The 15,896-nt window shown below is 45.5% G+C and overlaps 1 protein-coding gene across 9 annotated transcripts in view; it reads left to right on the top strand.

The window, feature by feature from the left end:
* Positions 1 to 15,896, top strand: part of HIPK2 (homeodomain interacting protein kinase 2) — a 201,101-nt gene that overhangs the window by 125,835 nt on the left and 59,370 nt on the right. For all 9 annotated transcript variants that reach the window (XM_005296408.5, XM_065565575.1, XM_042851603.2 and 6 more), the window contains one exon: positions 13,883 to 14,006. In XM_005296408.5, the coding sequence (XP_005296465.2) occupies positions 13,883 to 14,006 (124 nt within the window). The remainder of the gene's footprint in view (positions 1 to 13,882; positions 14,007 to 15,896) is intronic.

Consider the following 15,896-nt stretch of genomic DNA (forward strand, 5'->3'; position numbering starts at 1 on the left):
GGCGAGTCACAGGATCGTGGCCTGAGTCACCTTTTTATAAATGTTTCCAAGGTAGAAAGCCTCTGGGTTCTCTTTCTGTTGGCGATCGCCTTGATAGTCAGTGTAATCCAAGGTTGCCCAGATCATAAAACCACCACAGCCTAGTGTGTCTGGCAGTGTCTGCTCTGGATGGGAACAGTATTGAGAGCTACAAGTCCGAACTGAGAACGTTTGTTGGGCTGATCAGGGTAGGGGCCCAGGACTGGAATAACAAGGGGCTGGGGCTAGCTGCCTTTGCAGAGCTGGGAATGGAAGATAGGGAGAGTGTAAGCAACAAGATGTCAGCTCCAGTGACTGAATCTGTTTTTTTAAATTTCCTGTCTAAAGAAAAAAAAAGTCTTAAATATTTAACAGTGAAAACAATAGATGAAAAAGGGGGCGGGCGGAGTTAGAGCCAAAGCTTGGCACTGGTGGGTGTTTGGCTCTGAGAGAAGCGAGAGCGGCTCAGATTTGCATAAATTGCATAGTGCGGGTCAGAAAGTGGAATCAGAATTGTGCTTTCATTGCAGTGGGATGAATGGAAGCACATAATTGACATTCTTCCCCTTCTGATCAGATGTCTCCTCAAGGGGAGCTCAGCACCCAGTACATTGTGTTTCATCCATTCAGGGCCGGGCTTGGACAGGGCTTTTGTTTTCAAATTATTATTTTTCTATTATGTGATTTCTTCTATCACCTGGGAAAAACCCTGGCATGGCCCGTTCCCCTACTCTGTGCCTCCACCCTTTGTGTCACACAACAAAAGATCACATTGTCTTGAATATAGCTGCTGTTTCACATCTTTCTACATTTCTGGATCATCGTGCAGCTGAACATGCATTGCGGGTAACAGCAATGGTGCTTTCCATTGTGTGTATCCTCATGATCAACTGGGTGAGGCTTTCCTGAGAGATGCCCAGGGAAACTCCCAGCTGAGACAAGCTTAGCACAGCTACTGGCTCAGCCAAGGCACAGTTTCCTTTTGGCTCACCTGAAAGAATTGCTTCTTGTGCATCACGAGGTTCGCAGTTCAAGCGTGAGTAGGACATGCCCATAGACTCCAATTCACAAAGCTTAACATTTTACCATGTACTTAAGTCCTAATGGTAAGCACGTACTAAAGTGCTCTGCTGAATCAGGGCCATAGCCAGTCTAGATAGGAATATTACTAAGGATTGGTTTACATAGGGTGACCAGATGTCCTGATTTTATAGGGATAGTCCCAATATTTGGGGCTTTTTCTTATATAAGCTCCTATTACCCACCACCCCCATCCCGATTTTTCACACTTGCTGTCTGGTCAGCCTAGGTCTACATTACATATTTACATTGATGCAGCTGCCCCACTATAGTGCATCAGGGAGGAAGTAAGCAGAGCTGATGGGCATGGGACAGAGCCAAAACTTGTGTTGAAGGGGGAACAGAGCAGAGGCCGGGACTGGGAGCCAGAGGGACCCCATGCACTGGGTCACAGAGCCACTCAATAGCCCAGTCACCTGTCTACCACTCATACAGTGGTGGGACTCTGTCCCACGCCACCCCGGTCTGGGTGCATGTCTGCCAATGGGGAGGCAGTACCTACAGCTGGCTGGTGTAATGGCAGAGCACCTTCCCTGCTGGCAGAGGCGGGTGGCTGGGCCAAATTTGTGTGGCACTGCAACCTGGCACACAGGGTCCTGCTGCTTCTAGTTTCTGCCTCTGCTCTGCTCCCCCATAGACACAGGTTTCGCAGAGCCCCGGACTGGGAGCAGGAGCCCATGCGCCAGGTTACAGTGCCAGTGAAATTTGGTCTGGCTGCCCATCACGCCAATAGGGAAGGGGCTCTGCTGTTACACCACCCAGCCCTGGTTACTGCCTCTCCACTGGCAGAGATGTGCCACATCCTGCCCATGACAGGCCACAATCAGTTATGCAGTAACATAGAATAATATGTAACATAAATGATTTGCTGTGACGTCAGACCTTTGGTCATTGCTTGTCCACCATAAGCTGTGGCCCACCTAAATTTCCACTCCTAGCTATGCCACAGGCCACCAGGCAACAGACTTGCATCCTTTCAGTTCTGGATCTCAGATTTTCCTCCATCAGCCACATGGGGCCTGTTACCAACCACAATACTTTCTCCCCATTTAATAAGGGGTGTGCATTGTCTCACTCTATATGTCCAGCCACTGGAATTGCATCAGAACCCTTTGCTGTTCCTGATCCCCTCAGACAACAAGTGTATTGCACCTACAGTGCAACTGAACTATGCCTTGCCACGTGGGAAAAGCAAGGGGGAATCTATGGCCACTAATGCAAGAGCCCATCGTTCACTGTGTCTACAGAGGCTCACTTAACTCTGTGGCCCCCTGAAGATCAGGACAATGATGATGATTTTCATAATCACAGGAGTCGCTTTGAACTTCCAGAGTCTTGGTCTTTCCATAACACCCCCCCACCCCCACACACTGTAACTTGCTGGAGAGGCCTCTCATGTCCAAGGCACATCAAAATGATGTTTATGAAGTATAAACCAGGTGATTTTTGATTTCCCCTCTGGCTCTAGAGGAGGGGAGCAGCTGGTGGAGAGTGGATGAAAAATGCTTTATCTGCTGTATTTTGGTTACCAGGAGTTGAGTGATAGGTTTAATAATTGATAGAGCAATTTAGCAGTGGTCCATAATCCTGAAAGAAGCCCTTGCTCCCCTCCCTCCGAGACTGACAGGCTGCTCTCAGTGGCTTTGCCTGCAAAATTTCAGTCCTTGGTTTCAGTAAACAACATGAGGGGTGGGGGGGGGGCGGGGAAAAGCAACTGTTCTGAACCTTTTGTCCTGTTTCTGCGAACAGCTGTGCTGTTTTCTCCAGCTCAAAGCTTCCACTGTTTGTTTGCATACTCTTTCTCGGTCTCTTGTTTGAAGTGAGCAGGAGGTTTCCTTTCGGACCCTGTCTCTATTAAAGGCAATTCCCACTGGTGTACGCATAGATGTAGGTTTATCCCTGTAAAACCCCAAATGGAGATGTGCAGCACTGGCCCAAAACAGGACTTACATCCCTGCAGCTTGCTTGGATAAGTTACGGGGTTAACCAGTGCCAATTTCCTTAATGTAAAGAGGCCCTCTTTTAAATCTGGTTCAGCTGTTTTCAGACCAAGTGGATCCCAGTGTAGGTCATATTTTTAGTCAGCTCCTGACTTGTGCGTCCACTTGTGGTGCTTGTATAGGGTGACCAGACAGCAAATGTGAAAAATCGGGACGGGGGTGGGGGGTAATAGGAGCCTATATAAGAAAAATACCCAAAAATCGGGACTGTCCCTATAAAATCGGAACATCTGGTCACCCTATGCTTGTAAGTGACTGCACCTGCGAAAGTGGATGTGCACAATCTGCACTTGTGCAGCCCACTGCTTTAGTAGCACATCCATGGTTCCGCTTGTACACATATTTTTCTGCATGCATAGGATGATGTACACCCACGTTATGTGTTTAGGGCTTAATATTTCCTAGCTCTGTGGGTTTAAGAGGATGCAAGCATGGGGGTTGTGGGGGAAGAGGGGGGGTTAGAGAGTTTGGAGGGAGAAGAGGGAAAGTTTGGAGACACCGAAGATATAGAGGAGGAGGTAAATAAGACAATACAGGAAAAGAGAGAAAGAAAGCGAGATAAGGAGGTAGAAGAAGAAAGATATGGTAACAAAAAAACAGTCACGGAAGACCAACAGGAAAAGAGTTGTCATGCTCTTTTATAAGGAAAGGGAAAAAAAAGTGGAGTGAAGCCAAGTAGGGAAAATGAGTACAAACAAAGGCATAATAAAGACATAATAGTAAGTTATACATTTCCACATGTATTATATAGATATTGGATTGACAATATGTCGCAAATAAGCACAGTAAGCAATAGGCAATACTCGACTGTTTTATTCCATTTAATTGCAGAGGGCCGAGCCTTTGGGGATGAGGCAAGACAAGTATTTTTCAGCCTTACCTATCAGCATGCTGCTAGGTCATTAATAGTTCGTCTCAGGCAGAAGTTGTTTTAGTCCCTGATTCTGAGATTTATTTGTTGTTAAATACCCTATAATAACTACAGGTTCCTGAAGCTTACTTGGTAATTACCCATACTGGGTCAAAAAGTAATTCCCATGTAACATGCTCTCTGTTCTTAAGACAGATATAACTGTGTATGCACTTGGTAAATACACAGTAAGATCTGCCCCGCCCTTCCCTCCAGCACTCCTGGTTGCATGCTACTTAGCACAGAAATATAGGGATTGCCGTAACCATGTCATTGGCAAGTATACACGTTCTGCCCATTATATTTATGTCCTGTAACATAAACCCTTACCGAATGCTGAGTTGATACACCCTTCATTCCTCTTAGTTCATACAGAGTTTGGAGAGCTGAATGTCTGCCTTTTTTGAGGGGGAGGGAATGTCCTGGAAACTAATCTTGTGGGATTCATCATGATGATAGGTGTGTGCATACTATTATGAGTGCTCTCTAGTGATGGATATGACGACAATACTACTTAACACAGGAAATTATTGCTGGGCTACACCCAGAATCCTTAGCAGGAAGTTGGGTGTGTGTGTGTATTTGAAGAAAAATAAAGCATGGTGGATTGTTAGTGATGCCCATCACTCCATCCTCCGTTACAAGCATAAACAAATTAAACATTTTCATGGGTGTCCAATACACTATGTATCTGATAGAATTGGTGGCATCCCTATGCTGTGTCCTTCCCTGCCACTTCACTGTCCCCTGGCCTGGTTGAAATCCGTCTATGACTATTGATCATTTTAAAATGCAACATTTTTCTGGCCTAGTGCTTGTGGTAATGCTGTTTTGCTGTGTGAGAGACTCCGGTCCATAGCAGATCTCTTGTGACTGGAGCTGGGCAACTACAGGGATAGGGTGCTAACTAGAGCTGGCCACCAATACTGTTTTTTGGTGAAAAATGCCAATTCAGTGGCACCAAATTCCTGTTGGTTTTGTCAGATTGTTTCACCTAAACAAAACAAAACAAAATCCCTGAAAAAATCAAACTGTTTTGTTTTGATGTTTTCAACATGAAACTTTTTAATTAAAAATTTCTTTCAATTTTAGTAAAAAAAAAACACTTCAGAAATATTAAATGTTCAAAATTGAAATGAAATGTTTCATTCAACTTGCATGCAATTTTTGTTTAAATGTTAATTCCAAATTGAAAAAATCTGTTATTCACCTAGCTAGTGTTAAGCCCTGTTAGGTCATGAGGAATTTCTGCTATTTTATAGGGCAGGGGTCGGCAACCTTTCAGAAGGGGTGTGCCGAGTCTTCATTTATTCACTCTGATTTAAGGTTTTGCGTGCCAGTCATACATTTTAACGTTTTTAGAAGGTCTCTTTCTATAAGTCTATAATATATAACTAAACTATTGTTGTATGTAAAGTAAATAATGTTTTAAAAATGTTTAAGAAGCTTCATTTAAAATTAAATTAAAATGCAGAGCGCCCCGGACCGGTGGCCAGGACCCAGGCAGTGTGAGTGCCACTGAAAATCCGCTCGCATGCCGAAGGCGGCACGCATGCCATAGGTTGCCTACACCTGTTATAGGGATTCCTCTGGCTGGGTAAGAAGCTGCTTAGACAGACTCTGAAGCCAGCCCCTCCAGAGCTCACTTCAGTGAGTCTACTGTATCTTGAGAGGGGGCATTCCCCTGGTTAAATGTTTATTCCTCAGACTCTATAGCTTCCACTCCGAACTACAGTTCACTTTGCTGTGACCTGAAAAATCTCAGGGTGGAAACTTGGACAAAGAAACAGAGTTATCTGGCTAGTAAATAATCAAAACAATTGCCAACTCACTGAAGAGAAGGTCGACTGCCTTTGATGTGCAGGCTGGGAATAGCTGCTGTGTTTCATAGTTTGCCTTTTCTAGAGGCCACTGAAAGATATGAGATGCACAGCCCTGGATACAGAAATACTTTATTCAGCTACAGAATGGGAAACATCAGTGAAAGTTCCCCCTTGCTTCCCACAGCCTTCTGGTAGAATGGCCCCCATTGGGGGTGAGAGGGTAGCATAGTCTAGTGAGGGTGCCAGTCAGTGTCAAGGGTGTGGTGATGGTTTTTTGTGATGTGGGTAGCTGTCCGCTAGGAATTGGACGGAGACAACCAATTTCGTGTTCGTGTAGGCCACCAAGAGTGGTAAATAACATCCACCGGGTTTGGCAAGTGCGGGGTGAGCTGTGCAATGGGTTGTTAGTAAGTTCCACCTTCAGTTCTATCTAGTGGCTGGTAATTTTGCACGTTATCATGCCTATGTATTATGACCCCACCCCCTCCTGCCCAGGATCTGGTATAAAGGCATATGGGGGGACCTAGACAGCACCCACATTTCGAAGGGGGCGTCCCAGGCAGACAAGAGTGACTCTCTGAGTCTTCTGATGCTCCATCCCCCAAGGTCAGTTTCCCTTTCGGGGTAACAGAGCGGCAAATATATCAGCATGTTCCTCTGTACACAGGCTTCCCTGGAAAGGACCCTCACTGGGATCCTCTGCCCTGAGGAGCCAGCTGCCCTGCCCAGCCCTGCATTAGGGATATATTTACTGAGACTTGCAACATCGGCTCCATCTGTCCCCTTCCCCCCCTTCCCACTTGGGCTGTGCCTGGTGTCAATCTGAAGGGCACCCTAGGGTGCAGAGGAGCTGCCCCAGACCAGAGGGGATATTCCTGACATGAAGTGGGAGGAAGAGGGAGGGACGTACCATACGTGGGTGGAACAATGTAGGGGATAATACAGGTGGGCTGGAGTCTAGACACAGGGTGGGGATGGAGGTCAGGACCCGAGGAGAGACCAGGACATGGGGGACAGATGGGGTGGGGTCCAGGATGCAGTGGGGGACAAATAGGATCGCAGGGACTAGGTCATGCAGGGCAGGTGGTTGGGGGGGGAGGCTAGGAAAACAGGGAACAGATTATAGGGCAGATGGGGTGAGGGGATGGGATACAGGGGCAGATGGGGCAGGACGCTAGAGAAGGGGGCTGATGGCATGGGGGACAGGACCTGCTGGGTAGGGAGACTGGAGATGGGGCAGGCCCTGGGGAGCCGAGGGGCAGATGTGGGGGCAGGACCCTGGATGGCAGATGGGCTAGGACACAGAGGGGTGATGCAAAGGAGAGTTAGGATACAGTGGGAAATGGAGGGCAGGCGGGTAGGGGTAGGATGCAGGGGGCAGGGCAGGACCCCAGGGACAGCTGAGATGGGAGAGGACATGGGGAGATGGGGGCATAGGTGGCCACTGCACGTCCTAGTCCCTGCCATCCCATTTGTTCCTCTGGTTCCCACCTGCCCTGGGAGCCACTCCTGCTCGAGCTGGTCCAGGGAGAGACCACCAGGGGCCAGGCAGGGCTGAGGGCCCCCCCAGGCTGGACTTGATCCATGCAGAGGCCTCTATGGGTGTGTTAATGATGATGTCCCATTGCAGAGAGGACTAAATCAAAGCTTGTTAAGAAACCATTAATACGAGTCAGGGTGCACATAGTTAGTCCACACCGCAGTAGATCACATCCCAGCTTCCTGCAAATCTGCTGCCCTAGCCAGCTGCCTAGCTTGCCTATGCCTAAAGCATCTCTGTGCATAATGGGCTTGAAAAGGTACCACACATGACACATACAAGTGTGGTCACCCCATCTCAGGTCCCTGTTAGCTCCACCACTGATCTGAGGGTGGTCATCCTATCGGGCAGTTTGAAAATTCAGAAGGAGCCCAGCTGTCAAAATCCGACTCCGTGGAAACGAAATTCCTTGGCGGTCGCTTCCGACATCCTGTGATAGGTGGATGAAAGAGCCAGCGAGCGAGTCTGGTAATTAATTTTCCTGACAGAAACACCAGACAATGAAATTACCCTGTCGCAGAGCAGGGTCACTGAAGTAAATATTCTGCCGGAGGCAGGCCTAAAAGTGACATAGGGTCACGTGGCGGGAGCAAGCAAACAAAAGAAGCAGCATTTCCTCATTTGGGGAATTGTGGGCAACACAAGCAGGTTCAGGATGCTGGCATCCCTGTTGAGTGGACAGAGAGAGGGCCGAGTTCCCATGCCAGCTAAAACAGCTGTCTAGCAGATGGAGTTCTGCTGTAGTTCAGCTCCAAGGAAAGGGAGGGAATGGAAGGAGCCAGCACTGAGTTCCCACTAACATTACAGACACTTTAATGCAGCTCACCTGGTGCGGTAATTAGGTTGGGAAGGGGGGTGAGAGTGCCAAGAGGTGGGGGCAGGGCTGGCTGCTGTTATCTCAGAGGCTTAAACCCTTTTGGCTGCCTTTGACCTCCTCCAGGTTGGCTGCAGAAGGCTTTTACTTTCTATCCCCTAGTCACGCTACTCAGATTTTGTGTCCTTTAAACCCGGTTCATTCCTGTGGGTAGGGAGCGGAGGGAGGTGTCTTGTTGGAAAGATGTTTGAGGAGGTGTGTGGAAGAGGAGGGCAGGGAGTGTTTTTTCCCACGGAGCTAATGACTAATGCTGGAGCCACAGTCTGTACTGCAGCAGGGCTTTACATACACAGTCGTGCATTGCCAGGGCAGAGATTATAAACTTGGGACATTCCTGCACATGGTGGGGTGTCCAGTGAGCTCATCCTGCTACCTCACTTGCTCCCGAATCTCCTTTCCTACAGGCCCTCAGCTCTAATGCCTGTTCCTGAAGAGTGGGATGCTTTTGGCAACAAAAGCTTGAAGCTGGTTTTGGTTTTGCTTATCCAAAATACAAAGTTTGCTTTTCTCTCTTTTTCCCTTCCCCCAACTCCTGGCCCCTTAGGGACTGGGATAGAAAAGTGTGAGTCACCCAGACCAGGTTTTGTGCTTTTAGACAGGGATAGTAGAGAGAGGTGGGAGGGGATGGAGGGAATTAGGGCTGGAGTGTGTGGAGAAGGGTGTGGGGGGAGGGGAGAGAGGAGTAAGGATGGATGTGGGAGGTGCATTTGTATAATCCTGAAAATGAGGAGCTCCAGTTAACCTCACTGCAAAGGTGGCGCCAGAAACTCTGTTGGCTGCTTTTGGTGTGCGATTTTCTACCCATTATCTTCTACTTGTCTCTGTTGGGCCTTCCTGTGGTATTGAAGAACCTTCCCCCTTTCCTTACAAACTCCTGACCTTGGGAGGAGGTTGAAATACTCCGTCAGCAGAGATTCTAGGTCCTCATTGCCTTGGGCAGGCTGGGAGATACTTCTCCTCACAACGTTTCCCAGCATTGGCAAGCCTAGAGCAGCAGTCACTGCTTAGGAAGTCAGGGAATCATAGTACTGTTGGAGCACAGCATTCGCCACGCACACAGCAGATGTCACATGAACCGTACACAGCTGCATTAGCCTGCACTTTAAAGTCTACACTAGGTCCCCCTGCAACACTGGTTCAATGCAACCTCAGCCAGACTTACTTTGAGCAGGTTGAATTAATTCTGTGCTGAAAATGGCTGGTAGTATGGTAGTAGGATGACCAGATAGCAAGTGTGAAAAATCGGGACAGGGGGTGGGGGGTAATAGGAGCCCATATAAAAAAAAGCCCCAAATATCGGGACTGTCCCTATAAAATCGGGACATCTGGTCACCCTACATGGTAGAGCCACCCGTGCAAGGGCTCCTAATGTTGCTAGACCCTGGTGCAGCTGACATGGTGCTTAAGATATGACAAACTTTTCCTTTCTTTGGAATAAATTATGCCACTCTTTGAGTATCTGAACCAAATTTGAATGATCTAAGAAGAGAAGGATAAACAAAGTGGTGACTCAAGGTCTCATACTAGAACCAGAATGTATTACATATATTTATTCATCATCTGGAAAAAATAGGAAAATGTGGGGTGCTAAAATTTGCAGATGCCACAGAATTATGTAGGTGAGTCAAGACTACCAAAGACAGCAAAGAACTTCTCAGGCATCTAACCAGGGAATAGGCAGAATGGTGGCAGATGAAATTCGGTGTTAACAAATATAAGGTAGTGCACATTGAAAGGAAAAAAAAATGGAACTACTCCTAGATATTGTTGAGTTTTAAATTAATTGTAACCACTCAGGAGAAAGACCTGTGTGGTGATGTATAGGCTAAACATCTGCTAGTGTCGGTCCAAAAGCAAACAAAATGCTAGGATCAGAAAGGAATGGGATGTAAAATAATTCTGCAACTGTTATAATACCATTATGTAAATTGATGGTACGCCCCCACTTTGAATACTATATTCACTTCTGATCACCCCATCTCTAAAAAGTTATAGCAAAAATAGAAGGAGTTTAGAATCTGGTACGAAACATGATTGGAGGCATGGAAGGACATTCTCATGATGGAAACTGAAAAAGACTGGAACTGTTTAGTTGAGAGAGACCCAGAAATAAGAGGGAAATGAGAGAGGTCTAAAAGTAATGAATGGCATAGGAGAAGATGAATCCAGGGCTCCCTTTTAACCTTTTGCCCAATATAGTAACAAGGGAACGTGAAGTGAAAGGCAACAAACTTATGCTATAAAACCAAATACACTTTCACACAACACATAGCCTGTGAAACTCATTGCCACAGTTTATCATTAAGGTCAACGGCTTAGTGAGATTTAAAAAAATGATCCTGCCCCTATAGATGGATAAGGAGAATATCCCTTGTTAGATTAGATTATATAAAAATTCATAAAGCAAACATATGCCCACACTTCAAGACATAAACCAACATCTAACAGACAGTGGTTAGGAAAAAATTTCTATGGGCAGGTTATTCCTTTACAAGGTTTCTGGCCCCCTCCTCTGAAGTACGTGGTATCGACCGCTGTGCAAGAGAGGCTACTTGACCAGATGGACCAAGACCTGATTCAGTTTGGCAACTCCTATGCTCCCAAAAATAGATATGAATTTTAGCCCCGCAAAACACAAAGGAGGTATCCAATGGCAGATAATCTGGAAGCACATGTGGAAGCTTGTTCTTTGGGGAAACAGAGGACTGCAGTGTCCAGGGCTGTCATTCTAACTCCTTACAGCGGTGGTTCCCAAACTTGTTCTGCCGCTTGTACAGGGAAAGCCCCTTGCGGGCCGGGCCGGTTTGTGTACCTGCCGTGTCCGCAGGTTCGGCCGATTGTGGCTCCCAATGGCCGCGGTTCGCTGCTCCAGGCCAATGGAAGCTGCTGGAAGCCCGCGCCGCAGTTCGCTGCTCCAGGCCAGTGGGAGCTGCTGGAAGCCCGCGCCGCTTCCAGCAGCTCCCATTGGCCTGGAGCAGCGAACCGCGGCCACTGGGAGCTGCGATCGGCCAAACCTGCAAATGCGGCAGGTAAACAAACCGGCCCGGCCTGCCAGGGGCTTTCCCTACACAAGTGGCGGAACAAGTTTGGGAACCACTGCCTTACAGGAACAGTAAATAAATAAATAAGAATGGTCGAGATGGGGAAGTTGTGGTGGGTAGTGGAAGGTGATATCTGTGTATGGCAGCAATGGAGATGATTTTTCATGGGTGGGGAGGCTTCTGGATAACATTCTATCTTCTCCCTGACGCAGGGAGTTAGTGGATGGGATTTCAAGTTCAGACAGTGCAAGATTGAACTCTCATTAGTGACCAGGGAGGCTTCATTCATAACATGCAGGCAGACAGGGAGAGGCAGATGGCTTTGAATGCAGGATTTACATAGTAATGAGATTCAGGTCATCCTAGCTGTCTTCTTTCTCTTTCTGCATTTTTGTCTGGGTGTCATCCAGTGCGGAAGGAATGAAGAAGCGGATGAGGAAGGGAGGGGAATATAGATGTTAGATCTGGAAATTAACCCTTTGCCATTCTCCTGACTGGCGCTGTAATATTGGAATAAAAAGTTGGCAGTGACAGGCATGCTAATGCAAAGGAATGGTGGGTATAAAAGCTTATCGCAATCACAAAAGAAATTAGGAGCGCTGATGGGGGATGATTGTTCTTTTTAACTCAGTCTTATAGTATACTCTGTGTGGGGATGGCAGAATCAGCCCAGGCTTAAGGTGCCTTAATTTTCAGATTCTGGGTTGCTCGATTTGGAGCCAACAGTTTGTTTTTATCGCTGCAAGTCAGCCCAGTGTTGAAGAGGGTTTTGTGCTGAGATTGGGGTACGGGTTCTCATTGCTGTGTCTTTGCTTGTTTCTTAAATAAAGAAAACCTCCCCATTTTCACAGCTCTGCTCTGAAGTTATGTCTCTTTATGAGTAAGCAATGGCATTTGCTGGAAAACAATATATTTTCAACTGCAATTAGCAGGTCTGAATCTCCTGCTGCCATTGGTTGCTATCTCGATGAAAAATGACATACTTCAAGAGACAGTATAGTGGTTGGAGAAGGGGTTTGGGAGTCAGGACTCCTGGGTTCTAATTCTCACTCTAATATGGACTGAGGCATTTGATCAATATTGCCAACCCAAAGCATTTGAAAACCGTGAGTCAGCCCCACTCCCCCATCATGAGATTAATTTAAAAATCATGATACTTTAAAAATAATATATTTGGGGAGCTTTATTTTTCTGATGGTGTTTGAGCCTTTAGGGTTCATGTTTGTAAGCTTTTCTCTGCAGGAAAGGAAAGTTGAGAATCTAATATAATCACCTGACTCCAGAAGCTGGGGCTTTAAGGAAACATCAAGTAGTGTGATACTCAGGATAAAATTGTGAGACTCACAATAAAAATCGCAAGAGTTGACAACAGTATGTCCCCATCTGTAAATGGGGATAATGATATTTATCTACTTCACAGGGGTATTGAGGCATCATAGGGGTATTGAGTTTTCATTGTTTATAAAGTGCTTTGAAGCTCTTGGACTAAAGTTGCTAGGAAAATGAAAGTATTTTTGGGACACTAGTGGTTTGCAGAAGCATAATGTAAGTTTTTAAAATAGTCTCAGTTTTAATGCTGGAAGTCTGTGTTTTAAAAACGGGAAGAAAAGCATTCCCCCTGTTACATGGGTGTCTCTGCTAGTGCTGACCGGAATGGACCAAAGCTTTGAAGATAGTAGATGGCTTTTGCTCTTAAGCACTTAATTAAGTTAATCATTAAATACAGTATCAAACAGCCTCAGGAGTAAGAGACTTTAGTGCCTCCTTTACATTTCCTAAGCAGAGCTAATGTTAAAATGTACTGCGCAGAAGTCTGCTTTGCTTCAGTTGGCATCTGTTGGAACAAACGTAGAGTCATATTTGGAGAGACAGATAAGGAGACCCTAAATATCCCCTTTCTCCCTTCCGTAGCTGAAAGCAGATGGAAAATGTGGCCTGTGCCTACAACACAACCTTGAGAGCCAGGACTCCTGGGTTCTTTTCCTGCCATTGCCCATAACTCCATGTATAGCTGTGGTATTGTTGTGTTATTTCTCTGTTCTACAGTACATTCATCTGTAAAATAAAAGCAACAATGCTTTTGTACCTTACAGGACTGTTGTAAAACTTAATTAGTGTATGAATATTTGTAAATCACTTTGAGTTTTGCACATGGACGGCCTTATGTAAAAGAGAATCAGCATTATGCCATGACTAGGGCACTGGGCAGAGCTTCAGGAGACATGGGTTCTATTCCCAGCTGCAGCACCTTGGGCGAGTCACTTCACCAGTGTGCCTCAATGTCCCATCTGTAAAATGGGGATAGTGATACTTATCTCTTTTGTTAAGAAAATTCAAATCTTTACATGAAAAGTGAAATATAAGAGCTCGGTATATGGTGTTATAGGAGTGTCCTATAAAGGTGATGTCTGTATGTGTGTTAGAAGTTGGTTAACAGATTAGATGCCAGAAGACAGCACTCAGGGCTTTGTGGGACCAATAAAATTTCTTGTTCTCTGCAGATAGCTTCTTGAGGGTCGCTGGTTACATGGAATTCTGAACAAATGCCTGTGTGTGTTTTACAATGGTTAATGCTTCCTCATCTGTTCTTTTGCAGAGCCCCTGAAATCATCCTTGGTTTACCATTCTGTGAAGCAATCGACATGTGGTCCCTGGGATGCGTTATTGCAGAGCTGTTCTTGGGCTGGCCTTTATACCCGGGAGCTTCAGAGTACGATCAGGTTGGTATGGATGCTGCACTTGCTTTTAACAAAAACACAGAAACTTTTTTCCTTCTTGTGTCAGAAGGGTCAGATTTTTAACTTTCTATTCTTTGCTGATGGAAGATATGTGTGTTTGATTTTTAATATCCTAAGACTACTTTTTATCCACCTGTAGTGTTCTAGGTAACCAATAAGCTATTTAGTACTGTGCCTTTAAGAACTGACTGCCTAAGTGAACTGTCAATCAAGAGTATAAGTTCCTGTTGACTAGAAAGCTCTGTAGATGATCTCTAATCACTGAACAGAGCTGCCATCCTTACTCCGCTTAACAGCAAGTATTAAATGAAGATTTATTTGTTATAATATAAGAAATTGTATGAACTCAGCTGCTTTTTATAATCCCCTAATGAGGACGTATATTAAAATCAATGAAAAGAAAGAGAATGGTCTTTGGGGCAGATCCTCAGCTGGTGTCAACTGTCATAGCTCCATTGAATTCAACTGAGCTGTGATAATTAAAGCTAACTGAAGATCAGCCCCATAGACTTTAATGTTCCTGGCCTACCTCTATAACAGGAGACGCAGCAACCTCTACAGTTCAGGTTAGATAACAGTTTCTATTCTAACCACCTTTTTTCAGTTGCTCGTTCCTTTCTGAAACTGTGGGCTTGGGCTTTGTCTGAAAGTGATCTTTCTGGGGAAAGCCTAAGGGAAAAGGAGAGTGATGAAAAGAAATATAGTACAATTTTCCCATTATGAAAACATTCCTGAGAGTTTTCTTTTTTTAATAGGTTTCAGAGTAGCAGCCGTGTTAGTCTGTATCCGCAAAAAGAACAGGAGTACTTGTGGCACCTTAGAGACTAACAAATTTATTAGAGCATAAGCTTTCGTGGACTAAGTGGGCTGTAGTCAACGAAAGCTTATGCTCTAATAAATTTGTTAGTCTCTAAGGTGCCACAAGTACTCCTGTTCTTTTTTTAATAATATTTCAGCCACGGCTTTAAAAGTGAAATCTGGCATGGAAATAGCCCTCACTGAGATTCAGTGCCTTTAGCTGTTCCAGAGGAAATTGGTTTTGTGTCTTTGAAAACCACATACTGAGCATGAGCAGTAGACTCCGCTCCAGAGATAAACTGACAAAGTACACAGTTGAGGAAGGACTCATCACACGCATGTATACGGTTGACTTATAGTAGTGCAAAGTCTGCTCTAGTCAAGTATATTGAGGGCTCCTGTGGAGCTTATGAAATGGGCTGGCACTGAAACTGAGTCTTTGCTTCAGCCTGTGTGGATTTGTAAGGATGGGAGTGGGCTGAAGAGGGGCTATTGACGTTTGTAAGGTGAGCAGGAGGGAGCCTTGCTCGGATGTACCTAAGGAGTTCCACAGCAGAAGTGGGCACTTTGTATGGGTGAGGGCCAGCAGCGTTTTGAAGTCCTCAGGACTGCAGCTGCTGCTTATGATTTTTTTTTTCTTTCCGTCTTTTCTTTTAAAAATACCTAGTGTTTTGTCTGTGGCATTTCCTGCATTAGAAGAATATTAAGTTTTCAAAGTGAAGCAATCAAGAAGTCAGGAAATGCTGAAGTTAAGGTTTCATATGCCACCCTATGTCAACATTATGTCAGCCTTTAATTACATGCTCACATACTTTTTCTCTACTAAATGAAAAAAGAATTCTCTACTCTTAGACACATATGTGTAACATCCCGTGGTTCTGTGTATGCCAGCTAGGCAGAGTCCATGAAAGTCATTGACATGACAAATTCAGTAAGCTATATAAATACTGCAGATTTAGTACATGATACAGAATGAGGGTGTAAATTTGCTTCAATGCATAGACCGCTTCAGTTCACCGATATTGGCTTCATCTGCTTTATCCTCTGAGCTGCTCCGAAGAAAATAAAAGAAGT

Source organism: Chrysemys picta, chromosome 1 (assembly GCF_011386835.1).
Source record: "Chrysemys picta bellii isolate R12L10 chromosome 1, ASM1138683v2, whole genome shotgun sequence".
Classification (NCBI taxonomy): Eukaryota; Metazoa; Chordata; order Testudines; family Emydidae; genus Chrysemys; species Chrysemys picta.